General features: G+C 41.8%; 1 protein-coding gene across 2 annotated transcripts in view; it reads right to left on the bottom strand.

Moving 5' to 3' along the window:
* The window catches only part of AFF3 (ALF transcription elongation factor 3), a 372886-nt gene that overhangs the window by 133011 nt on the left and 213399 nt on the right, over positions 1–26476 (bottom strand). For both annotated transcript variants that reach the window (XM_060233827.1, XM_060233829.1), the window contains exons 5-6: positions 14852–14888; positions 1012–1063 (exon numbers count right to left, since the gene is read on the bottom strand). In XM_060233827.1, the coding sequence (XP_060089810.1) occupies positions 1012–1063; positions 14852–14888 (89 nt within the window). The remainder of the gene's footprint in view (positions 1–1011; positions 1064–14851; positions 14889–26476) is intronic.

Here is a 26476-nt window from a genome sequence, read left to right as displayed (position 1 = left end):
AACTTATTCACCTGTCATATTTCATAACAATATCTCCAGGACAAGGTTTTCACAGGCTATGCTGAATGATATTCTAAATTAGTTTTGAAGAAGTATTTAAATATATATTTACAGCATTATCAAGAATATTCAACAATAATCACACTTATTGCACTCTTTTCTGTGCCTGCACTTGGCCATGTAACAAATGGTGGCACTTTACAAGATTTTACATGATACAGAACTATGAATTTAAATAACAGGATCTGGAGGATAGAAATGATAGATTAAATGCACTCTAGCATTTACAGATTTGTACTGTTACATAAAAAGCTTCCCCTCCAAATAACTAAAAAGGCTGAGTGATACCGCAGAAACTAAAACTAACCCTAATCACGTGGACTAGACCAAGATTCCTTATCTAGCCAAGCCTTCTTCCATTGCCGCTCTCTCTTACAAACCTGAGTCTATCCGTTTGATGGTTTGAAGGATTTTATAGCAGTAAAAACAGTTGAGTCCTTTGTATATTGAAAAAAAAAATAGATAAAAGGTCTCACTGTTGCATTAGAATAAAGAACACTGATACATTACAAATGCCTTTTCTGGTCCCTTCCTCCACTGCTTTTGTTAATTCAGAATCATCAACAAATTGTGGGAGACCACTGATAGCCGTAATTGGATTTCAGTAGTTCAGAGGGTGAAACTGCTGACTCCAGTCTTAAAATTACATCGGTACATCAAGGGCAATATGTGACATGATATCTTTTAGTCAAGTTCCTGCTTTCATTCAAAAGTCAGTTTTTTAATGAAGTGGTATTATACTTCCTAAGGAAAAAGTATACACTTGGGGTGTTATAGTCTTTTCTGCAATCAAAGAACGTTAACTTAGGAAACCATCTAACACTAAAAGCATTTTAAGAACAATGTTTTAAAGGTATAAAGAGGATCTTCAGGCAAACAAGCAAAGAGGTACAAATCTGAATGTCAAGACAAAAACCACTGCTCAGGATCATATATATAAAGTTTACTTACGATGTATGCGATGCACTGATCTCTGGAATCTTTGGCTCAACATCACTTTTTCCTTGGAAATGAAATGAAAAGAATGTTAATCTATATTATTAATAAATAATCCATATGTTTAAATAAACCAAAACATTATCTAAAGGACTCTCTCTCCTATAGAAAACCATGCACCAGCTTTGTTTTTCCTCTGCTCTGTGTTTTTGGCACCATTCTCTAGGATGGTATGTTCATTTGAATACAAATTCCAGGTTTTGTTGGGCTACTAGATGAAGAAGAATAGATGATTACATGGGCTACTAGAAAAGAAGAATACCCACCTTCCTGGTTTTGACATAAAGTTGCAAGGTAGCACTGTTTCAGAAAGGTTTTAAAACTAAATTTTCGCTAGAATTATGTTTTTATGGTGGTCAGTTTTTGTTGGGAGGAAGACGACGACATTGGATTTATATTCTGCCCTCCACTCAGAGTGACTCACAATCTCCTGTATCTTCCTTCCCCACAACAAACACCCTGTGAGGTAGGTGGGGCCGAGAGAGCTTTCTCAGAAGCTGTGTTTCAAGGACAAGCTCTGTGATAGCTATGGCTGACCCAAGGTCATTCCAGCAGCTGCAAGTGGAGGAGTGGGGAATCAAACCCGTTTCTCCCAGATAAGAGTCCGCATACTTAACCACTACACCAAACTGGCTCTCCAGTTTGTGTGCATTTGTTTATTGTGTGCATTTGTTTATTATATTTGAAGTTGTTTTTTTATATGCTTGTATGTTTTCATATATTTGGTAATCTGCCTCCCCTCTCTGTATTTTCCAGAAGAAAAGATGTGGTATAATATTTTAAACAGATTAACATAACAGTTTTCCCAAATGCACACATATATTTATTTAGAAGTTCTTTTAAAAAGTGTTTTCTAAATTCAAGACAGATAATATTAGTGAGACAATAAGACTACACAAGAAAACATAACAAATATACAAATAGCAAATATACAACAGGAACAGAACATAGAATAACCCCATACCAATAATTTCAAGTGAGTGCAAAAAAAAAAGTCTTCTCGTTTTGTTTTTCAACTAAATGCAATTTAAAAATACATATGTTGCATCCTCTGCCAAAACTGCAGGAGACAACACTATCTTAAGGATGATGATTCAAGAGAATGGGTGCCACCACTTAAAATGCACTGGCATCCACCATCTTCAACTTAGTGAGAAGCTGGCCTTGTTTCCCAGATATTATTTGAAATATAAACTCAGATTTAGAGAATGTCCTCTGCATCTCTGGAGATAGGGATGAATGCACTGTGAATTCCTGCCTGAAAAATTGTTTTTGAAGTTCGGGGGGGGGGGGGGGGAGAATCTGAAATTACTTAATGCTCTTTTTAGGTTTTGGTTTCACTCCTGGCAAGATCTCTGTACATAAAGGTCTGAACTAGTAACATGTCAATAAAGCTTCACCTATGCTGAACTTCAGATAGATAACTCAAAAGTTTCAACAACAGCTGTCAGAGTTCTTTCAGACAATAAAACTATATCTATTGGAGGGCTATTCCTGGGATTCCATCTAAGTGATCTGAACATCCAGAGAACAGAATATTTTATAATATGTCGAGAGATTCCCTGGAGTTATCTGTCTACTAGCAGACATTTGGTGTTTGTTATTATCAAGAGATTTGGTGTTTGTTATTCCATAGGTTTGTGGCTCCTGACAGAGAGATGTTAAGCTGAAAAACTTAAACTGGTGAACATATTGTCAGTTCTAGTGTACTTCTACTAAAAACAGCTGAGGCATGTACAGGGGACAAATTAAGTGGTTGGCGATTTTGATATGCATCAGCAACTTAATGCATAATGTGACTAAAATCCAATTAAGTACTAGCTCTTGGGGTACAGATGGGCAGGATGTTTTGAGTGTTTCAACAGATTTACTGTTTTAGTAAATAACTTTTTATCTAATATCCTTATTAATTTCAACAGGCAACATATAAAAAAAAAGTCATCTGGTTTGTATGTAGTCTTAATTTTTATTGTTTGGAATATGCCATTGGTTATTTGGAATACAGCATCTTTCTTCTAAAGAAGGAGTACTTATTGCTAGGTGATTAATAATAATATTGCTAGAAGATTAATACTCGCAGAGTATGCAGAAAGCAGTAAAGATAAAACTGTAATTTCAGGAGAAAGGCAATTATACTTTAACGGCTGGAGAAAATGCTTAAAATGAGATGCAGGTTTTGCAGTTCTTATTTCAAATGGAACATCTGGCAACACAGAAGTTACCACATCACCAGGACTCTGGAATAAGTGTCTCAAGCCTGCAGTCAGAGCTGTTCTTAATCTAAACAAGCTCAGAATGTAAGTGTAAATATTAAGCAACAAGTTGACAGTGCAGGAATTTATTTTATCTAATGCTTCAGCCTAAAGCAAAGGTTACTTATATATGTATAGCTTATTCACCTCTCAGTTTTACTACTAGTGAGGTAGCTTCCAATGTTAAAACAGTAATGTAACAAAACAGAACACTAGTTAAAATACAGTAAAAAATAACTTAACTCTAAAAAAGCTAGAAGTAACAAGGTCATGTCAGGGCAGCATTTAACCCACCACAAAAAAATTATGCTTGAGTACTCTCTATTCTGAGAACAATTTTTGAGCAAACTGAGGTCAGAACTTTTGATTGCTAGAAATAGATGAATTTTTAAAAACATTTATACAGATGCATCAAGGTTCAGGTTGTCCCTTCTCCTAAACTATTTTCTGCCCATGAATAAAAGATTGTCTCTCAAAACAGGTTGTCTCTCCATTACAGTTTAAGATCTCCATAGCACAGAACCTTTCAGTACAAAAGAGACTATATTTCTTGAATATGTACACATCCCAGACTAAGACATGTTTCTTTTTAGGTTTCTAGGCTTGAAACTGCTTCATATGAGTACACTTGAAATGCATTCTACAAACAATCCTTCTGGTGTATGCTCATTCATTTCAATTGGCTTAGACTGGATTAACTCTACATACAAATGTATTGCAAGTATATTAGTTCTATTAAATAGCTAGTTAAATGCATGAGGAAACTCCGGTAGAGTTGATCACAGCTCTTTATTGTGATTACAGCATGGTAACAGTTAAACTAAGACTGACGAACTGGGCCAATGGGGCCAACTATATACCCACAATCTTCCTGCGCTTGAACGTCATTGGATCATTTGAACTACCAGGGGGTTTGCTATTGGTTCAGGGAAACAGAGAGTGGGATCCTGCTTCCCACTGTTTCAGTGTCTTCAAGCTCAGTCCTAAAAGGCTCCATTGAGCCAGGCAAGAACTAGTAACCAATATTAATACACGTTATCCAAATCACAACAAGTTCAAAGGAATGCAGTTCCAATCTTAGGACCTGGAAATGAAATTTGTTGGAATGAGCACTCGGCATGCTTGGACTGGGGTGGGGGACACTATATCATTCTAAGTGTGTACAGGTGTTCTCCTTGAAAGGGATGCCTTTCTTTTTCTTAACCTTGGACCTGCCCTCCTCTCTCTCATTAGCCCCAGTGCTAGGTGTTCTGCAGCTGGAGGCAGACCTCCCCCTGCAAGCTCCCTTAAGGGAAATCTCTTCTCTCTTGAGCATGGCATGATCACAGGGCGGGGAAAGGGAGCAATGGGTGGTGCACAAGAGTGCTGTCATGCTGCCACTTTCCCTATAGTACGCTCTTTGCAGGTTGAAAGTGGCTGGTAACCACTAAAATAGTGTGCTTTTTGGAGACTTCCTTAGAAACCTCCGAAGAGCATAGTGTAGTGCTCCTCTGCCTTTAAGGCAGGCTCGGAGGAGTGCTCTGCAGGGGCAAGGGGAAGTAAGGGGGTGCCTTGTGGTGCCCTCAAGGTGGGGTAGCGCTCTAGGCAACCGCCGACCCCGCCTACTTCCACGTGCCGGTCCTGTCTCTCACTTTGTTCTCTCACCTATTTCTACATGGCCTTCCATGGAGTCTCTGCAGGTCTCTCCTGAAGAGACAATGTCCTCATACTCCCACACACATGATGCTAGACAAGCTGGTCATTTGTGACAGGGAAAGTACTCTTTAGATTAGACTTTTCCCTTGCCTTTCGACTGCAACCTAAATGTGAACTGGATATACTTGGATAAATGTAAGTTTACCTTTTTTTACAATATATTCCTTGGGAGACTGACTTATTGCACTCAGTACCACACTTCTATGACTGGACAAAGCTCTGCTGTATTAACCAAATATTGCAATAAAATTGACGGAGGCTTTTTTTAATCATGGAAGTATGACATATTCAAGAAATGAAACAATAACACCAGGAAAGGAAGGGTTCCTGCCTATGGAGATCAAGGGAAGAGTAGGACAGCTGGGATGGACAGTGACCGTGCAGGCACAAAAGTAGCACAGAAGGTAAGAGCTCACTTTGCTACTTTAAAAAGATTTTTTTTCATGATTTGGGGCATTAGTAGTTTAGCATGTACTATCAGCTGCTTCTATGGTGGTCACATAGAAGAGTTTATGAAGTTGGTTATAACTTTTAGGTAGGCTTGTATGGGAACAGACAGCCCTGTTGTAGTCTGTTTAGGGTTCTATAGCTAATTCTCAGTATCTTTAACTGTGCCCGTAAGTGGTGTGTACTGTATCTTTCAAAACCAGCAAGATAGGTTCCTGATAACTCATACCAGCAAGCTGTCATATTTTTAACTGGATGAAGTTGCTGGAGAATCATAGGCATCCCTTGAAGAGTACATAGCAGTACTTGCCAGAGCACTGTCTCTGAAGGAAAGGCTGCAGTTGCCTTTCCAAACAAAGGTGGGAAAAGGCACTTGCATTTCCAGCTGAAGACACAGATATGGAATTTAAAAAAAAATCTCAATCTCTCTGTCTGTCCGTCTTTCTGTGTCTCTCTCTCACACACACAGTATTTCCTGATTCATACAAAACATACACACTAAGGCAATTTCAGTTGGCAGGTCTCTGATTATACATTCCCAAATTCTTATACTTGGATGGTACATCTCACCATCCAAATGCCATTTGGCTTCCCTCTGATAAATGGCCTTTCAGAGGAGGTAGTACAATATTAAAGCATACATTCCAGGATACATGTTGAACTGAAAACATTGTGGGTTTTGTGGTGATCAAAGTGTATACATTCTGATCACTGATATCATCTGTTAACCAGGGTATTGTTGTCAGGGAGGTCCACAGGCTTATCATAGTACTATGTCTCACGCTATCTATACTACCTGCCTATATATGACTTGGAGTTACATCATCCATCAGAAAAAGATTTCATCTGGAATCCCACCTTGGAGGACGGTATTTCAAATTAGTAAGTGACTCAAGAATATGGAATTCAGAAGACTGGGTTGTTCCATTTGATTACTAGAGCCAGTCCTCTCTCAGCTCTATATTAAACTAACAACAGAAATTTGGCCCCGCCCTGGCCGGGCCACGAAGCAGCTATGCGCTGCGGAGCCGCCCTTTGCCTCCCCGGAAGGATGGGAGGCTGGAGAGCTTCCCGGACATCCGGGTGCTGCGGGCGGGCAGAGCGTCAGGGCTATTTATAGCCTTGACCCCGCCCAGCCTACGCAGTTGCTTTTAGGCTCTCAGCCGGGTCAGAGGCACTTTCAGCGTCCGAGGCCGAGAGCGGAGGAGGTGGTGGCCTGTTAGCGGGGTTCCTGGTTGGGTTGGGCTGACGCACGGCGTCGGCAGTGGACCTTTGAGTGGGCAGTTTGGGCCGAAGGTGAACGTCGGGGCAAGCTAAAGCGGAGTGGGCAGCTGGCCGGGAGCGGCGTTTGTTGCGGGTGGCATTGAGAACAAAGAGGCGGGAGTAAAGATGCGCTGTGTGCCTGCCAGAGGGCAGCGGGCCCTTGGTGGTAGGGGGAGGTGGCCTTTAAGGTTGGAGGTGGTGCTTAGGCACTGAAGCGGGGCAAGTTGTGGAAGGATAGTTGCTGGGGCCGCAAGTGTTTGAGCCACTCACCCCCCCCCCCTACACAGTTATATATTGGCCTTTAGTGGCTGAGTAGTGGCTTGGTTATAAGAGGGAGTGAGTTCCCCCCCCCCTCGTATTTTTCTTGTTGGGAGGGTAAGCTACTGGGCTTATTATGGGTCCAAAGAAATGACAAGGCCCTTCCAAGGGTAAACAGCCAGCCAAGCCTGAGCCTGCCTTTGGTGGGGGAGGGCGGGATACAAAAATAAATTTACTTACTTACTTACTTAGAAAGTCACTAATAAGAGGGTCCACCCGGGTGCACCGGGTGATGAGCAGATGGATGGTTGTGATATGAGGCAGGCCATAATGGATCATTTGGGTGCTTTAGAGAGGGAAAGGGGTGCAACTGGGGCACCTACAGCTTGGTCTGGTTGCCACAGGGCTACGGGGTGGTCGGGTGCCTTTACATTTGAAAGGGAGGTACTGGTGAGACCATCTGCGTTGCAGGAGGGCATGGGCTCAAGGATGATGCCCGACTGGAGTCAGGAGGCTGGGACAAGCAAGGACGCCTTGTCGGGTGACGGAAGTGAGGACCAGGAGGTGGTGGACGAAAGGCAACAGCCGAATCAGCCAGTGGCAGTGACGGCATCTGGCGTGGAAGGTAAGGTGGCATCGGCACAACATTCTCAGGTTTGGCCATCGGGGCCACGGGGCTATAGTGCATTACCTGGGCCCTCAAGTTTGGGGCAAGTTGCTACACCATTGGACCAAAGCGGGCAATGGGTTTTCCTGGCCCAGCGTGGGCGGCGGGAGCTCCCGCTGTAGGGCGAGTACAAGGTACCCCGGTTGGGTGGTGCCAGCCACCTGCGGTCTCGACGGGGGCGGAGGCTGCCCAGGGGGCTTCCGCATCATTAGCATCAACGGGGGTTCTCCCTTGGGGTAGGCACATGGCAATGGCCCAACCCATGGGGTGGCCTAGCGGGCAATGGAATGCCTGGAGTTATCCCCTGAATCCTTATGGGTCTGTGCCTTTCTTGGCTCTCCCCTTCAGAGATACCGCAATACCCTTAGGGGACCATTTGACCCCCGCGATGCGGGGAAAATTTTTTAAGAGGGGAATACGTCGATGTATTCAGTCTCCTTTATAGAGAATTGGAGAAGAAAAGTAAGGATGAAATGGATGAGAAAGAAAAGGAGAAGCTTAGGCGTAGGAAGGGTTGACTGCACCTGGGCCAATTGGCTGCCGGGTTTCCTGATATACACAGGAGTTATTGCCAGGGTGCAGCCATGCAGGGCTGCCCCCCTTATTTCAATATTGCGATATTATATACAGGGCTTATTCTGATTTCACGGGGGCTGCCTGGTTACAATACGATGAGACGTTTAGGATGAGGGCAGCAATTAATCCGGCATTACCTTGGGACCAAATCAATCAACAGCTGTGGCTACAGCTGATGGCCCCAGCAAAACCCAATTTAGGTGACAGGGCTGACAGCGGTCACTTGGTGCATAGACAACCTGGCGTCTCAGTTGCCTGCTCATCAGAGGGCCAGCCGGTTCAATCCCGGTTGCTATGTAGGGAGTTCACTTCTCAAGGAGTGTGCTCCCGGAAAGCTTGTAAATGCAGGCATGAATGCCCATTATGGGGCGGGTCTCATGCATTCTCTGCATGCAGTAAGACGAAGCAGAAAGAGGGGCCAAGCGCCCTGGGGGTGGAGGCAATTCGCAGATGCCTGGAAAAGGTGCCCAGCCCTATTTGGCTGAGAGTTCTTAAGCATTTCCTGGAAGGTTATCCTAAGATCATGGACAGAGCCTACTTATGGGAAGGGTTCACCTTGGGGTTCAGGATCCCATTTCAAGGGCCTAGGGCGCCTTGTAGGGCATCCAACCTTCGTTCTGTTGTTGGGCTTGAACATGTGGTTAGGGCGAAGATAGCAAAGGAATGTTCGTAGGGGCAAGTCATCAGTCCTTTTGATGACCCCCCAGTTCCATGTTTACGGGTTTCTCCTCTAGGAGTGGTGCCTAAGAAGGCAGATGGTGAATATAGGTTGATTCATCATCTCTCATATCCTAGTGGTGGATCGGTGAATGTTGGCATTCCCGACCACCTATGCTCAGTTAAGCACACTTCCTTTGACCAAGCGGTCAAAGTGGTGCGGGGGTGTGAGCCGGGAGCAGAGATGGCCAAATGCGACATTAAGTCGGTGTTTCGCCTGTTACCAGTACACCTGGAAGACTTTGAATTGTTGGGGTTTTAGTTTGAGTGGAAATATTACATGGATAGAGCCCTACCCATGGGGTGCTCTGTATCCTGCACAGCTTTTGAGAGGTTCAGTTCCTTTTTGGAATGGCTGCTGAAGGCGATATCAGGTCGTAGGGAAACTGTTCATTTCCTGGATGATTTTCTGTTTGTGGGCATGGCAGGGACTGGGCGTTGCGCCCAGCTACTGGAGCTGTTTATGGAGCAGGCAGAGGAGCTCGGTGTGCCTTTGGCGCATGAAAAGACTGAGGGTCCAGCTACACGCCTGACATTTTTGGGCACTGAGCTGGATACCGTCCAGCAAGCCTCTCGGCTGCCAGAGGAAAAGGTCCGGCAGCTTAGGGAACAGCTCGCTGCCATTAGGCGAAAAAACAAGGTGTCGCTGCTGGAGCTACAGCAGCTCGTCGGGCATCTCAATTTTGCCTGCAGAGTGGTAGCACAGGGCAGGGCATTCCTTTGATGCCTTTGTGATGCCATGGGGTCTCTGAGGGTCCAGCTACACGCCTGACATTTTTGGGCACTGAGCTGGATACCGTCCAGCAAGCCTCTCGGCTGCCAGAGGAAAAGGTCCGGCAGCTTAGGGAACGGCTCGCTGCCATTAGGCAAAAAAACAAGGTGTCGCTGCTGGAGCTACAGCAGCTCGTCGGGCATCTCAATTTTGCCTGCAGAGTGGTAGCACAGGGCAGGGCATTCCTTTGATGCCTTTGTGATGCCATGGGGTCTCTGCGCTCACCCCATCATAGGGTGCGTAAAACAGCCAGCATGCGCAGCGATTTGGAGGTCTGGGAGACCTTCTTGGAATCGTTTAATGGGTGTCCTTTTGGCGGGAGGACATGAAAGTTGAGGCTGACCACCAGATATCCTCAGATGCGGCTGGGTCTGCTGGTTTTGGGGTTTTGTTTCAGGGGCACTGATGCACTGAGCAGTGGCCTATGGATTGGCATGATAGTGGGCTTTGTAGGAACTTAACCTTCTTGGAGTTTTTCCTATTGTGGTGGCAGTCCAAGTCGTGCATTTTTGGTGTGACAACTTGTCGGTGGTGCACATTGTTAACTCCTTATCCTCCAGGTCAATACCAGTAATGAATCTGGTAAGGGCTTTTACACTATGCTGCCTTCAATTAAACGTTTTGTTTTTGGCAAAGCACGTCCCTGGTGTTTGTAACGGGGTGGCAGATGCCCTGTCTCACCGACAGATGAAGCGCTTTTGCCAGCTGGCCCCGGAGGCCGATCCACTGCCGGTGCGGATGCCCCAGGATCTGTGGCAGCTTGGCAGGCTGAAGCTGGTAGGGCAATTATGTTAGCTTTGGCCCCGAGTACACAGAAAGCGTATGAGTGTGCCGCTCGACAGTTTAGGGTATTTAGACATACGGTGGAATTGGGAGATAGCTGGCCCATTCCAGTTCTCCACCTGATGCAGTTTAGTGTGCATCTGAAATGTAGGGGCCTAACAGTTAAGTCCATTTGGGGGCAGTTGGCTGCCTTAGCTTTTATTAGCAAGGCACAGGGCTTTCCGGTAGCTGTTGGGGATTTCAGAGTTAAAAAGATGCTTGAAGGCTGCTCCCGGGAATGGGGGGCACGGACGGACGCCCGGCAACCCATCTTGCCGTCCATACTTCGGGGGCTGGAACGAGTTTGGCCCGAGGTGTGTAGTTCGACCTACGAAATTGCACTGTTCCATGCAGCGGCACTGACAGCATTTTGGGGGGCCTTAAGGGTCTGCAAACTGGTTCGGCTGTCACGGAATGACCAATCTGATTGGGCATTGCAGAGCAGCGATGTCAAATTTGAGGACGGACACATGGTGTTGCATGTCAGGCGTTCCAAAACGGACCAACGGTGTAAGGGCACCATGATCACAATCAGTCCCTGTGAGGAGGCCTGTTTATGTCCTGTGCAAGCATTGCAGCACTATGTGGCATTCAGGGGGAATGCCCAGGGACCGCTATTTTGCCATAAGGGCGGGGCCCCCTCACAAAGTATCAGTTTGGGGCTGTTACAGCTCGGGCCTTAGACAAGTTGGGCTTGGCGAGGTTTAAGTTTTCTACCCATTCCTTTCGAATAGGGGCCATGTCAACTGCTGCAGCAATGGGCTATCCATGTCCAGCCATCCAAAAGGTGGGCCGTTGGCGTTCAGCAACTTTCCGAGCCTATGTACGCCCATTGGTGTTTCCCTGAGGGGATTTGGGCTGGCTGGTTAGTGTTAAGTTAAGTTCTTTTGTGTTTGACTGTTTTTTCATTCCAGGTGCTGTGTCTTGTCAGGGGAGGCTGCGGATCCTCATCTGCGGGCACAGTATGATTTTCTGGGTGGCCCACTATGCAAGGAGATCGCCAGTCGGTTCCCAGTTGGGGTTGAGCGAGTGGGCTGTCGTTGAATGGCAGGGGCGTCAGGGGCTAAGGGGCCAGGGCTCCTGGCATTGTTGTTTTCAGGAAAGGCCAGTCCCCCACCTCACATACTTGTCATTTACCTTGGTGGGAATGATTTGGGGCTGATGAAGGGGAAGGCCCTTTCATTGCAGGTGGTGGAGGACCTTCGGGCCATCGTGCGGAGGTGACCTGGAGTCCGTCTAATCTGGTCCGCCATCCTACCAAGAAGAGTCTGGTGGGCCGCCTGGGACTCTGTGGGGATTGAGCGGGCCAGATGAAAGGTGAACTGGGCCCTGCGGAAGGCCTTAGAAGGGGGTCTGGGCACCTTCCTTCCCCACTCTGAAATTAGGGTGGATATGGGTGAGCTGTACCAGCCAGATGGAGTTCTGGGCCTTCTTAAGCAACCTTTGGCAAGGGCTTCAGGCAGCTCTAGGCTGCCCGGTGGGGCGCTAATGCCTAAGCAGAGGCTTGGAATTGGCGGTGGCAGAAGGAGCAAGAGGTTTATACCTTTCAGGTGAGCACCCAGGCCTCTGCACCAGTTAGTGCAGTCGATACACAGGAACGGCAGATGGGCTTTACGGCTCAATGCTGTATAATGTGGATCGTATTCATGCCTCCCCCTAAATTTGCCTCCTTCTGGTGATCGGGGCTGTAGTTTAAGGGGAGGGTAGTTTGTGGCCTGGCCGGCCTGGCATTAGCCACAGTCATATGGCTCATGCTGGGGGCAGGGTGGCTCGCCCATTGTTGGACTTGACAGGGTCAGAGGAAGACCCTAGGGCTTATCCAACTGCAGGTAGCCCTTGCCAGGTTAGTTGTGTTAATTAAATAAAGTGGCACGTTTTCTCAATGTTCTGTGTCAGCCTCTTTATTCTGACTGGGGGGGGGGCAATTCGGCCCCGCCCTGGCCAGGCTGCAAAGCGGCTACGCACTGCGGGGCTGCCCTTTGCCTACCCAGAAGGATGGGAGGCTGGAGAGCTTCCCGGACATCCGGTTGCTGCGGATCGTATTCATGCTTCCCCCTAAATTCGCCTCCTTCTGGTGATCGGGGCTGTAGTTTAAGGGGAGGGTAGTTTGTGGCCTGGCTGGCCTGGCATTAGCCACAGTCTTATGGCTCGTGCTGGGGGCGGAGCGTCGGGGCTATTTATAGGCTCAACCCTGCCCAGCCTACACAGTTGCTTTTAGGCTTTCAGCCCACCCACCCACCCTGCGGTAGTACAGGTTTGACTGGTCGTCTTATTAGAGGCCAGCTAGGAATTTTTTTATCTCACCTGATTGGCCTACGGTGAGGTGTTTTTCGCCTACCTTGTACTGCTGACAGTGGTGTGGAAGTTAGGTAGGCAGGTTTAGTTTGGTCACTTGGCAGAAGGAGCAAGGGGTTTATACCTTGCAGGTGAGCTCCCAGGCCTCTGCACCAGTTAGTGCAGTCGATACGCAGGAGCGGCAGATGGGCTTAACGGCTCAATGCTGTATAATGCGGATCGTATTCATGCCTCCCCCTAAATTCGCCTTCTTCTGGTGATCGGGGCTGTAGTTTAAGGGGAGGTAGTTTGTGGCCTGGCTGGCCCGGCATTAGCCACAGTCATATGGCTCATGCTGGGGGCAGGGTGGCTCGCCCATTGTTGGACTTGGTGGGGTCGGAGGAAGACCCCAGGGCTTGTCCAACTGCAGGTAGCCCTTGCCATGTTAGTAGAGTTAATTAAATAAAGTGGTCTGTTTTCCCAATATTCTGCGTCAGCCTCTTTATTCCAACTGGGGGGAGGGGGGCAAAAGAATGATTGCCCTGATTAGGGAGAACAAAAAGGGAAGATCAGTACACCCAGTGCTGCTTTCCTTTTCTTTATCCGAACAACACTCTCTCTTCCCCTCCCCTAGTTAATTTTGTAGGCTGACATTTTTATTTTAAAAATTATGGTATGTAGACCTTACTATTCTACTTCCTCGTCCTACCCAAGTATCAGAATTTGTACTCTATAGGGGAGCAGGGGGGAACTATCCATGTACCAGAACTAGTTCCTTTGAAAGGGGGGCTGGGAGAGGCAGGGGCATGGAACTGATATTTAGCAACAAAGAAATGGTACAATGGTGCACCTTGATTTCTCCCCTCTTGATTCTTTGATCATGGAAGTTTTCTTTTTCATTGTTAGTCTGTTTCATGAATCATAGAACATTAACAATTTAACACTGGGAGACAATTGCCAGACCTATGCAAGCTTTCTGATTTAAAGCAAGTTATGAAAGTTATCCTTCTCTTAATGTTGCGTTCTGAGCAGCTGGTCCATCTTTATCTCCATTTTGTTCTTTAGTACTTCCTGCTATCATTGTTGTATCCATTATGCTATTGAAACCCGTCCTCGTTATCATTTTATCATTTCCTCAGTTCTGGTCTTCACAGCAATATCAAACAGTTGCTGGTAATTAAGCAGCACCATCCCACATTGCTTTTCTACCACACTGCTTTTCATCCCTGACCTTTCCTCAGAGTAGTGCTGTCCTGAATTAAACCAAAAGCCTCCTAACATTTTCCCCTCTGGATAAACTTCTCCTTGCTCAGTAGGTGACCAGTCATTTTCAAAGCTCTATCTACTGGCACAGAACATTTTTCATCTTCAAACACAGCGTCTGTAATTTGCAAATAGTGCTGTCTGCTATAAGAGAGGTCACAAAGCTAACACAATACAGCTTATGTTAGGGATGCTTTCATGTTGTGAAAAAGATAGGTCATGTATTTTTAATATGCAGGGCAACATTAACACCAATCAGGTACATCAGGGGAAAGAACTAATAGCTTGTCTCACATAACAATTTCCTCTTTCCTTGCAGTGCAGAGGCCACATGTTTTACCGTAGTTGCATCTCAATGTAACTAAATTCACTCTTCACAGATGGGCGACACCTACCTGAGAACGAGAATGGTGGCACTGAATTAAAGAATCTTTTGTGTTCTCCATCCTTCTTTAACGTATGTTTTAGAACTCTAAAGAGAAAGACTAAGAGAACCCTACACTGACTATGTGTTATTCATGTTAGTGCTTTAAAAAAAGAAGCAGACAAACAGGAATTTTGGATATACCTATTCTAAGTCAATTTCTTCCATGTAATCCTTTCCTGCAAAATTTTATCCTACCCATAATTTACTAGCTGCTAACATTCAAAATTATCCAATTTTAAGTCTCCATTTGGAATACAGTAATAACTATATATTTCCATTATTTATCTCGCTTTTATTTCGCCATACACATACAGAAACAGCATTTCCATCAAATGTAACTGCAAAGTGAAGGTTGATCTTACTTTGATTGCTGTGCCCTGTAGAGACATGCTGGGAGTCCTGAAAAAACAAAAACATGAATCAGCTATATAGTTTATAATTAAAAAGATGAAATAGTACAGTGAAACAACCTGGGTTAACAATAGAAGGCATTGTTCATTGTATATATTCATGTTTAGCTACAAGTTCAGGAATTGCCATCCTTCTGCATAAAAGGGAAGAATATAGAGCAATACTGTTGCATAGAGGACTTAGGTTACCACTTTAGCCAACTCTGGATGAAAATGGGGCAAAAGGTAACATCTGAGGTAGGATGTGGCATTTCTTAGTCTACTTCCCTAGCTGCAGAACATCTGACCTGCATGCATACCTGCCTGAAGGAGTCCAATCCTGATCAGTTTCAAAAACTAAGACCCTTAAACTTGACAAGTTTGATTCAGTGCCTGCCTTATGAACCATTCCCTCCAGCATATTTATCCTGCAGCGACAAGAAAAAACCCCACACTTTTCTTAATTGTCACTTGTGATATGTGGGGGGTGGAGCCAATTTTTTGTTTAATTATCCAATTGCCTTATTGCAGCTGTGCAGTAGAGTCAAGCAAGAACCTTCCATTTAAATCCTCATGGTTCAGTCTTTGCACATGCATTTTAGCACTAGTTCATTGAATGAAAGGAAACACAGAGGAATGCAGGCAAAGAGGAAAATCATCTTGAAACTGACTAGACTTTTTTTGAAACTGAAAGAGCAGCTGCCAAGACTGGTTTTCCATATTGCCAACTATTGCCACATATTTCCATATTGTGTTATTGGCCACTATGAAAAATTGGAGACACACGAACTCATAATATGGGAGAACACAAAGAGTATACAGAAAGCACAGCAGAACCAAATGATACTAGGCAATGCAAGCTTTGATTGCTGGCAAAATGTGTGTGTGGTGTGCGCATGTGGAAAGTTGGCTGCAATTCCACAACACAACACTTTGCACGGGGCTGCAATTTGTATGGGGAAGGAGTTATTTGGTAGAAGCTCTGCAGAGCTTTTTTGTGTGCTTCCTTTAAAAAATTTAAATGATGGGGGAATCAAAAAGTTGTGTGAGAGGATGTTGTTTGTCTTGGCTTCTGTTTACAGTACAGGAGATAGTTAGATGGGCAGGGACAACTTCAAAGTGGGTGGGGAAATGGATATTAAGGGGCAGTGAAAGGAAAGAGTGAGAACTTCCTCTACTCTTTTGTTCAACCCTCCCCCCCAAAAAAAGTTGCTCAAAAGAACACTCAGAAAATGCAGGGAGGGAGAGAGGAAAAAGAAAGAAAGAAAAGAAAAGCCAGCCTGGAAGCAATCAAAATGTGTGCAGAAGGCGGGGGAAGGGACCCTGACAGACATGTGATTTGAATGTCAAAGGAAGCTGATGTGCATAAAAGGCCTAAATTGGGCCAGCCCTCCAGTACCTGGACAACTTACCAATAACAGCTCTTTTATATGGTCAACTGATCATTCAGTAATACAGTCATTAAAATGAAATTTAGCAATTGTACATGTTTGAGTAAGAAACTTCTTTTAATATCCAGGATCTTGTCTCACTGGCTACACTGATATGTGCACTTTTCCCAGCAAGAAAAATGATAATTACCTGTTTTGCTGAATGGCCAGGTTCTGTAGTCAAGAATGGAGCAATTACCTCATCTCTATGTCCTTTACAAAAACCACAAACAACAGTACATAGGATACTGTCTCTGTCACCACAGACAGGGACATAGTTGGTTACTTGAACATATATGGCTGTAATGGCCTTCAAGGATTGCTGATGGCAAAATATTACAACGTGCTAGTATATAAGCTTTCCTTTCTTTTGGTACACTCAGTGTTTTTAAATAGCTCATACATTTCCAAAGCACTGTAAAGTTTACATCTAAGGTTAAAAGTGAGCAAAGTCTACATGGCACAGCATACATATTTTGGTTTATCAATATCACAAATCTTTTCTTGACCAGCAACCAGGGCTTTTCCAAACTGTAAAACCATAAAGCCAGGGTAGAAAATCCAGCACTGTTAATTTCCTGAAATATAACTTTTTGCTCATAAATGCATCTTTCAATACTAAAGAGACAAAACTAGAGAGTGGATCTCTATGCATAAATTTCAGCCAGAAATTTATGGCTGCAATCCTTGCAATAGCTGTTAATGAACATAATCCCATCTAGAGGATGGTAATTGCAGCTATCACACATTTAGGGAGTCCCAGAATAGTTCTGAGGAATTAAGCCAGTATTCTACATTTGGATTGCTTTGATCAAACCAGATAGGTACCCAATAAAGTAGCTAGGGCATCATTTTGGCCCTGTATACTTGAACTGCAGTAGGGAAAAAAGCATCCACCATTGACATAATAAAACTGAATAATTGCTTGAACACATTGTTTGGCATTTGCTTGTACATGGCAGAGACGTGCTGTCCATTTTCCAACAGAGTGCGATACAGTGCCCAAATACTTATAGAACTATACTTTTTCCAGCAGCTGTCCATCCACAATCCATCTAAACTTCATTCTGGTGACTGATAGGTAGCATTGGCTCTACTGCACCAGCTCCTCTTCTACTTCCTTTGATGGCTTATCTTTCTTCCCAATAAACCATTTCATTTTTTCCTGTTCAATCTTTATAAAATAGTTCAAATGATACTATCAGCTATGAATTAAACATCTCAGTGTATCATTTAATTCTCCTGTTCCCTGCATAATCTCCCCCTAATTTTATGCATTTAATGATATACAATTACTCTTAATTAAGTTACATTTCTTTGAAAGCAAACCCATGTGTTGCTAGCAAATCCAATTCCTTTACATTCTACACTTCATTGGATCTACCAGGAATGGACTTGCTCCCCGTTCTGAAACTGCACCAAGACCTTTTTTTAGGAACCACAGGATTGTTGTTCGGAAACCACTGTAATGACAACACAAAAGCTTTTCATGACAGTGGTAACAAGGAGGATTCTTGCAACAGCAGTAACACAGTTTGGGCTCCTCAAAGTCCAGTGCAGCTGGTCCCAGCAGTTTAGCCCAGCCAATGTAATGGGAAGGGTTGAAATATTGCAAATGCATTCTAAGATTCTCCAGAAGTCTAACCAACCTGTTCTCCCAAGCTAACTGGGCATGTGCGGCCTGCTGCACTAGGCTCATGAACTTAGAAGGGGGTCAGTGAGGAGGCTGATGGGCTATCTTTCTAGGCTGTGCAGGAGATACCCAGTGGAGAGGATACGGAATAAAGGGACTTCCGGGTTTTGGTCATGGAGGATCAAGCTGCTTCTCAGCCGAGGAGCAGACCAGAGCCTCTGTTCTGGGCAGAGAATGTGATTGCAACACCTGCTGCCTACTTCTTCCAGGCAGGGAGAAGGCCAAGATATGCATATTAAGTTCTGAGGGGATTTACTTTGGCTGACGAGGGACTCCAGTGGGGTTCCTTTTTGGCTTTGAAGAGTCCCCGGAGAAGGACGGCATTCAATCATCTACAGAGGATTTCTGAGGTCATTAAGTTGACTTAAATCCACCAAGGGGGATGGTACGCATGCGCTGAGGAAGCCGGCTGTTTGCTCATCCTCCCCTTCGGATTGGAATTTTAAATAGCTCAAAAGAATGTAAATAGCCTCTTGGCGAGACTATTTGAAGAAGGAGCTTACTTACGAAGGTCTGAAGAACGTAAGAATTCCTTTCTGGGGTCCCAGAGGGTAAGATAACAACCCTTACTATCAAATTAAGGAGGCAACGCCCAGGCTAATTAATCAGCATGTTGCGTGTAGCTCCAGAAGAATTAATTATGGCTAAATCGATTAAAGAATTATCAGAACAAATGGCTGCTTTCCAGGCTTTAATAATGTTGTCCCAGGACCAGATAAGATCTGAAATTAAGTCAGTGAGAGAAGCAGTTTCTGAATTGGCAGCCGAACTCAAGGACACTCGGAGCATTGCTATTTCGGCTAACGAGCTTGCCTTATCTAACAAACAGAAAATAGTCCAGTTGAATACGCAGCTTACTGAACTCTCTGACCGTAATAGAAGAGCGAATTTGATTCTGGGTGGAATTTCAGATGAAATAAATAATAAACTGCTGGAAGGAACTGCTGGATGGGTGAGCAAGGAGTTACTCTGCAATCTCGGGACATTTAGAGGGCTCATAGACTGCAAAGGAGACAAGATGGTGGTGCCCCAAGGGAAGTCATAATTAAATTTTCAAGGGAAAAGACTCAGCAGACAGTTTTCAAGACTTTGAAAAAAAAGAAAGACCTTTCTTTTAGAGGAAGGAAAGTTTGGGTGAGGGAAGACTTCTGCCAGGAAACCATCAGAAAGAGAAGGCTAATGAGACCCTTTGGGCAAAAATTATATGACAATAAGATTAAATTCTCTTGGGGATACCCTTCCTCAATAATTATTTTTAAAGACGAAAAAAGGTTGGTTGCCCGCAACCCTAAGGAAGCAAGAGATCTCCTTACTCACCTGGGCATCGCCACAGACGACCTGAGAGACCCGAGAGAGGAAGAAGAAACAGTGGATCTCGAAGTGGACCCGGGAGAAGGAAGCTCAAGTAGACAAGAGAAAAGGCCAAGAATGGACTACTAAAGGGAAGTATAAAACAATTTGAGCTAACTTTAGGTAGAAGCTAGAAGGGGCGGGGCGAGGTGCGTACTCCCTGGAAGGTGGAAGACAGGATGATTGCCTCATCCAGAAAGTTGTCTGTGCCACAGGGGAAGGAAATGGGGGGTGGGTTTTTAGTAAGAATTAAAGTAAAATACCCTCAGCCAGTAGGGCCCAAGTTTGTTACAAATAAAGAGAATGGATAGATCTTTAAGAGTGCTTTCACTGAATGTGAATGGCCTAATATAAGATCTTAAGAGATTCAGAGTAATTAAAATGGCTAAAGAACAAAGAATTGATCTGTTGTGCCTACAGGAAACTCACAAAAAAAATAAATGATAGAAAACCATTGATAAAAGATTTGAGGTGGCAGGTTTTAGCAGAAGCAAGGGGGTCTTCCAAAGCCAGAGGGGTAGCTACATTGATTCGTAATGATACTAAGGTGGAGGACATTGAAAAATTAGTAGATAAGGAAGGTAGATACCTGTTAGTTAAGTTTAAGCTGGAAGCCATAAAAATCACTATAGTAAATGTTTATGCATCAAATAAAAGACAAAGGAAATTCTTAAACTTGGTTTTTAAGAAGATACAACAGTTTTCAGAGGGCGAACTAATTGTAGTGGGTGATTTAAATACGAACATAACCAAGAACAATAGTATTAAGCTAAGAGATTGGGGTTTGAAGGACGCTCATGAGTTTACCGACACGAGACCCAGCCCGACACACATTTCTAGTAGACATAAAACAGCATCCCGCTTAGATTATATAATTTTGGAAAAAAATAATAATATGGCGCTTAAAGAGATCAAGACCCATCCAATTTTGATTTCTGACCATGCCCCTTTAAGTATAGAATTAGAACTAAATCTTCCCTTGACAAACAGACCTTGGAGGTATAACAACCTGGTAATGGCAAAAGAAGAGGATAGGGAATACTTAATGACACAGTTAAAATTATATTTTAAGGAAAATAAAGGCACTGTGTCAACTAATATATTATGGGATGCTGCTAAAGCGATAATAAGGGGCTATTTGGTTAGGAAAGAAAAAGACATAAAAAGGAAATGGTATAAAAAAAGGCAAACAAAACTTAATGAATTGGAGGTGTTACAAAAAGAAATAATGGGAAAGTGTAATCCTAGCTCACAGATTAGAATTAAAGAGATTCAAAAACAGTTGGAAGCCCTAGATATGGCAACAATGTGGAAAAAGGAAATAATGGTTAGGAACGATTTCCAGAGGAATAGTATTAATACAGCAAAAAGGTTAGCTAATTATCTGAAAGTTAAAAAGGCAAAACAATCAATTAGGAATATAAAAATTAATAATAATACAACTCAAAACTCTAAGGAAATCACTAAGGCATTTGAGGACTTCTATAAAAAGTTATATATGAAAAAGAATATAACGGAGGTGTGGGACACACCTTAGCTAATCATAGAGGAGGAAGCGAAAGCCTCACTGGGAGCTGAGATAAAGGAAGTAATAAAAGCGCTCAAAAAAGGTAAATCACCAGGGCTGGATGGCTTTACTTCTGACTTTTATAAAGAAATGGTAGAAATTATAGCACCCGAATTGCAGGTAGTTTTTAACGAAGTCTTGGAAGGAAAGAAAGCCTCATGGAAGGAAACAGAAATAATTTTGATATTAAAGCCCCAGAAAGACCCGGAAGAAGTAGGTTTGTATAGGCCCATTAGTTTACTAAATCAAGATTATAAGATCTTTGCTAAAGTTTTAGCAAATAGACTTAAGAGAGTTATCCCGTCAATTATAAAAGGGGACCAATACGGTTTCATTGAGTAGATCTATTGCTCATCCCATTAGAAATATCTTAAATGTACCGCACCATGGCCAATAGAAAAAAATAGCTCTGTTAAAGTTGGATGTTTACAAAGCCTTTGATACTCTCTCACATGAATTCTTGTGGCAAATATTAAAGAAGACAGGTTTAGAGGAACGGTTCTTACACGCCATACAGGAAATATACAACGGTGGTAAGGCAAAAGTTAGAGTCAACACTGACCACTCACAAGCGTTTCCAATTTAAGGGGGGGTAAGGCAAGGCTGTCCACTATGCCCGCTCATATTTATAATAGCTGTAGAACAATTAGCAGAGCGAATTAGGAATATGGGGAGAATAGAGGGGTATAAAAATTTAAAAAAATTAATATCTGGACCTAGGAGCATCAGGGAACGGCGATTTTGGGCTCATACAAAAGGGCATGATCTAATCTATATTTTAAAATTGAATTTGAGAGGTCAACTTTGGAGCCTATTTAAGCAATGTGCAAATAGGGATGTCTGTGCAAAAATCAGCAACAAAGCAGATCCGAACAAGGGCTGGGTCACTTGAAGAAGCAAAAATGGCCAAATGGCAGGAGGCAATGGATGCTATGGAAGCAAAATTGGTAAAGATAATAAAGGAGTCAAAAACAGAAAGAAAGAAATAAAAAAAAATATTGAGTCCAGTGCAGAAGAGGTTAAAAAGGAAATTAAAAAAAAATTAAAAAGAGATTGAAGATCTTAGAAAAGATTCTCAAGAAAGTTCAAGAGGTGGAAGAAAAGGTGAAAGACCAAGGTACAAGAATAGACAATGGATTCCACTATTCAAAAAATGCAGGAGAAAGCATTACTACTTGACTGTAAACTAATGGAAAATCAAATACAGCTAAGAGGGGTACCTGAATCCATTGAGACTGATTAAAGGACATATATAATAAAAATAATTGCTGAATTTCTAGATGAAGACCCAGATGAAACTAATCATCTTTACGATTATATCTACAGAGCAAATTTGGAATATGCCAGAAGAAACAATCTACCAAGAGATGTGGTAGTAAGATTTGTGACAAGAGATATGGTGGGAAAGATTCTGAGTAAACAATTTGAGAGTATATTGGAGGTGGATGGCAGTAGTATAAGAATTTGAGAGTATATTGGAGGTGGATGGCAGTAGTATAAGAATCATGAAAGAATTGCCAAGGAAAGTCATCAGCGACAGAAGACTCTATAAAAAGTCATCAGCGACAGAAGACTCTATAAAAAGTTGACAGAGAAGCTGAAAGAAAGTGAAATAAGATATAGATGGATACTCCCCGAAGGTTTAAGTTTTAAATACAAAGGACAGAAATGTACCATCACAAATACCCAGGAAATGACAAATTTTGGGGGGGCGCATAAGGAATTTGGGGGAACAGATCAAGAACAAAAACCATTATGGATTACAAATTAATATCTTGGAATATAAATGGACTAAATTCACCACAAAAAAGAAGGGCAACTTTTCATTGGATTGGGAAACAAAAATGTAATATAATTTGCCTGCAAGAAGTACATATCAAACAAACAGATAATAAATTTTTGTGGAATAAACAACTTGGGACGGAATTTTGTTCATTGGCTATGGAGAAAAAGGGGGGGTTGTTTTTTTATATCAAACAAGAATTAGACTCAAAATTAATTTTTAAAGATGATAATGGTAGATACATTGCGGTGGAAGTGACGTTGAACTTCAAAAGAACTTTGTTGGGAGTATATGCCCCAAATGGAGCAAAAGACTCTTTTAAAAAAGATATTATGCAACAATTAGACCAAGTGGTGTATGAACAAATTATGATAATGGGAGATTTTAATGGGACAGTTAAAAATAGTTTCAACAGGTCTGGAAAAAAAATAATGAAGGAAAATTACCAGTCATTTTTTGAGCTGGTAAAACAAGAAAGTCTAGAAGACATTTGGAGGGAACTAAACCCCAAAGAACGGGACTATACTTATTTTTCAGCAAGGCATAATTCTTTTTCGAGAATTGATATGATATGGACTACAAAAGATCTTGGACTATTGATGAAGAAAATAGAGATACTTCCTAAAATAGGGGCAGACCACAATCCAATAATGTGGTCTGCAAAATCAGTGAAAAAGACTCCAAGATGGTGCATAAATGAGGATTTGCTACATAAACAGGAGATAGTAGTGTCTCTGGAAAAGGAAACTAAAAGCTTCTTCCAAATAAATGAAAATGAAGACACTCAATTTCAAATTCTGTGGGATGCCTACAAAGCGGTAATGAGGGACATTTTAATTACATTAAATAATAAAGATAAAAGAACCAAAAACAAGCAAATGATGGATATTCAGAAAAAAACGGGGAAAAAAGAGAAGGAGCTTAAAAAGCGACACGGGAAAAATAAAATTATAAGAGAGATTATAATATTACAAAGCCAATCGAGACATTTGTTGAATAAAGAGGTGGAATGGAATTTAAAAAGACTCCAACAGAAATCTTTTGAAGGAGCGAATAAGCCTGGAAAATATCTGGCTTGGTAAATGAAGAAAAGAAGGGAGAATAGTAATTAACAAAATTGTGTTGGGAGGAAAGGATATTGTTGATCATGAAGGAATTAAAAGGGAATTTTATACATACTACGCCAAGCTATTTAAAAATCAAAGCATGGATAGAAAAAAAATTGATGCTTATCTACAGAAAATTAAGGTTAATCCCTTAATAGAAAACATGGAGAAGGTGTTGAACAGACCAATTGAAAGAGGAGAAATAGAGGAGGCGATTAACTCAATGAAGTTAGGAAAAGCACCTGGTCCAGATGGCTTTACGGCAGAATTTTACAAAGTTCTTGCAGAAGTGTTATTACCAAAACTTCAGAAACTGATGAACATCATAAGAACAGATGGGAAAATTCCCAATACATGGAAAGAAGCAGTAATTTCGTTGATTCCTAAAGAAGACAGAGACGCTACAAATGTAAAAAAAAGATAGACCAATTTCATTATTTAACAATGACTATAAAATATATGCAAGAATTTTGGCAGAACGCCTTAAATAGCATTTGAGCAATTTTATTAAAGAAGAGCAAGCAGGATTTCTTCCCAGAAGGCAAATTAAAGATAATATCAGAACAGTTATAGATGTTATTGAATATTATGAGAAACATCCTGAAAAAGAAGTAGCATTATTCTTCGCAGATGCAGAGAAAGCATTTGATAATGTGCATTGGGACTTTATGTTTGTAGTGATGGAGAAACTGTGATTGGGAGAAGATTTTATAAGAATGGTAAAGGCAATATATTCTGAACAACAAGCAAGGCTCTGTATCAATGCAGATTTAATGGAAAAATGATAAGTAAAGGAACAAGACAAGGTTGCCCTCTATCTCCACTGATATTTATAATGACTTTAGAGGTTTTACTAATGCAAATTCAAGATGATAAAGAGATAGAGGGACTGAAAGTGAAATGTTTTTGTTATAAGTACAGAGTATTTGCAGATGATGTAATGTTTATTAATGAAAATCCCACTCATGTAACACCATTGTTGCTTCGTAAGATACAAGAATATGGAGAATTGGCAGATTTTTATATAAACAAAGAAAAATTGAAAATTTTGTGCAAAAAATGTTAAAGAGGAAACAGGAAGAATTACAAAGGTTAACAGAGTGTGAAGTTACCTCTAAAATAAAATATCTAGGTGTGGAAAGAATAACAAAAATATTGATTTATACAAAAATAATTATGAGAAACTCTGGCGTAAAATTGATGGAGACTTGATAAAATGGAATAAATTGAATTTGTCTATGCTGGGCAGAATTTCTGCAATCAAGATGAATGTCTTACCGAGAACTATGTTCCTGTTTCAAACAATTCCAATAGTGAAAGATAATAAACAATTTAATAAATGGCAAAGAAAACTTTCAGAATTTGTATGGGCCAGGAAAAAACCAAGAATCAAAATGAAAATCTTGACAGATGAGAAAGAAAGAGGCAGATTTCAATTACCTAATTTAAAGTTGTATCATGATGTGGTATGTCTGGTGTGGATTAAGGAATGGATGACATTACTAAATTACTAGCCTTAGAAGGTCATGGAAATGTTTTTGCATGGCTTGCTTACATGTACTATGGGAAAAATGAGATGGATGGCTTCTTTTCACATCACTATATAAGAAGTAATTTGTTAAATACTTGGTTAAAATATAAAAGATAGGGAGATGAGAGAAGACCGCTTTGGATTGTACCAACAGAAGTAATAAAATTGTATTCAGACATTAAAGAAGAGACGTGGTTATCATATAAACAGCTTTTAAAAATTCAAGGAGGAAAGGTGCAATTAAAATCAGCCAAGGAAATACAGTATAAATATAATTGGTTCCAGTTGTAACAAATAAAGAGTTTGCTTGAACAGGACATTAAGATATATGGAATAAGACAAGAACAAACAGAACTGGAGAGAATGCTGTTTGGGGAGAATGAAAAGTTGATTTCAAAGACATATAAATTATTACTGAAATGGTCTACAGAGGATGAAATAGTTAAAACGCAAATGATAAAATGGGTGATAAATATAAAAAAAGAAATACAGATAGAGTCATGGGAACATTTATGGAAGAACTCTATGAAAATATCTACAAGTTATAAAATTAAGGAAAATTGCTTTAAAATGTTATATAGGTGGTATATGACACCTAAGAAACTGGCAAAAATGAACAATCAGGTGTCGGATAGATGTTGAAAATGTAAAAAACAAGAAGGATCTTTCTACCATATGTGGTGGACTTGTGAAAAGGCAAAACAATTTTGGCAAATGATTCAGCAAGAGATTTCGAAAATTTTGGGATATAATATTAAGAAGGCACCAGACATTTTTTTTGTTGGGATTACAAATGGAAACATTTTTGAAGCAAGATAGAGCAATAATTTGGTATATGCTTTCAGCTGCACAGACATTATATGAGCAGATGTGGAAACAAGACAAAATACCAGAAATGTGGGAGTGGATTTTGAAAGTTATGCACTGGAGTGAAATGAACAAATTTACAAAAATCTTAAAAGAACAAGACTTAGAGAAGTTCAAAAATGAATGGGCAAAGTTCCAAAAGTATGTTGAAAAACAATGGAATGTTAAAGGACATTTGGCAATATTTGACAATGGTTCATATCCAAAGAAACTTTATATGGATTATAGAAAAAAAGTGAAATTATTGGAATATATCTTTTTCGTTCTTTTT

This window comes from Heteronotia binoei, chromosome 3 (genome assembly GCF_032191835.1).
Source record: "Heteronotia binoei isolate CCM8104 ecotype False Entrance Well chromosome 3, APGP_CSIRO_Hbin_v1, whole genome shotgun sequence".
In the NCBI taxonomy this organism is placed as follows: Eukaryota; Metazoa; Chordata; class Lepidosauria; order Squamata; family Gekkonidae; genus Heteronotia; species Heteronotia binoei.
The sequence above is the reverse complement of the archived record's forward strand: the minus strand, read 5'-3'. Positions and strand labels throughout refer to the sequence as shown.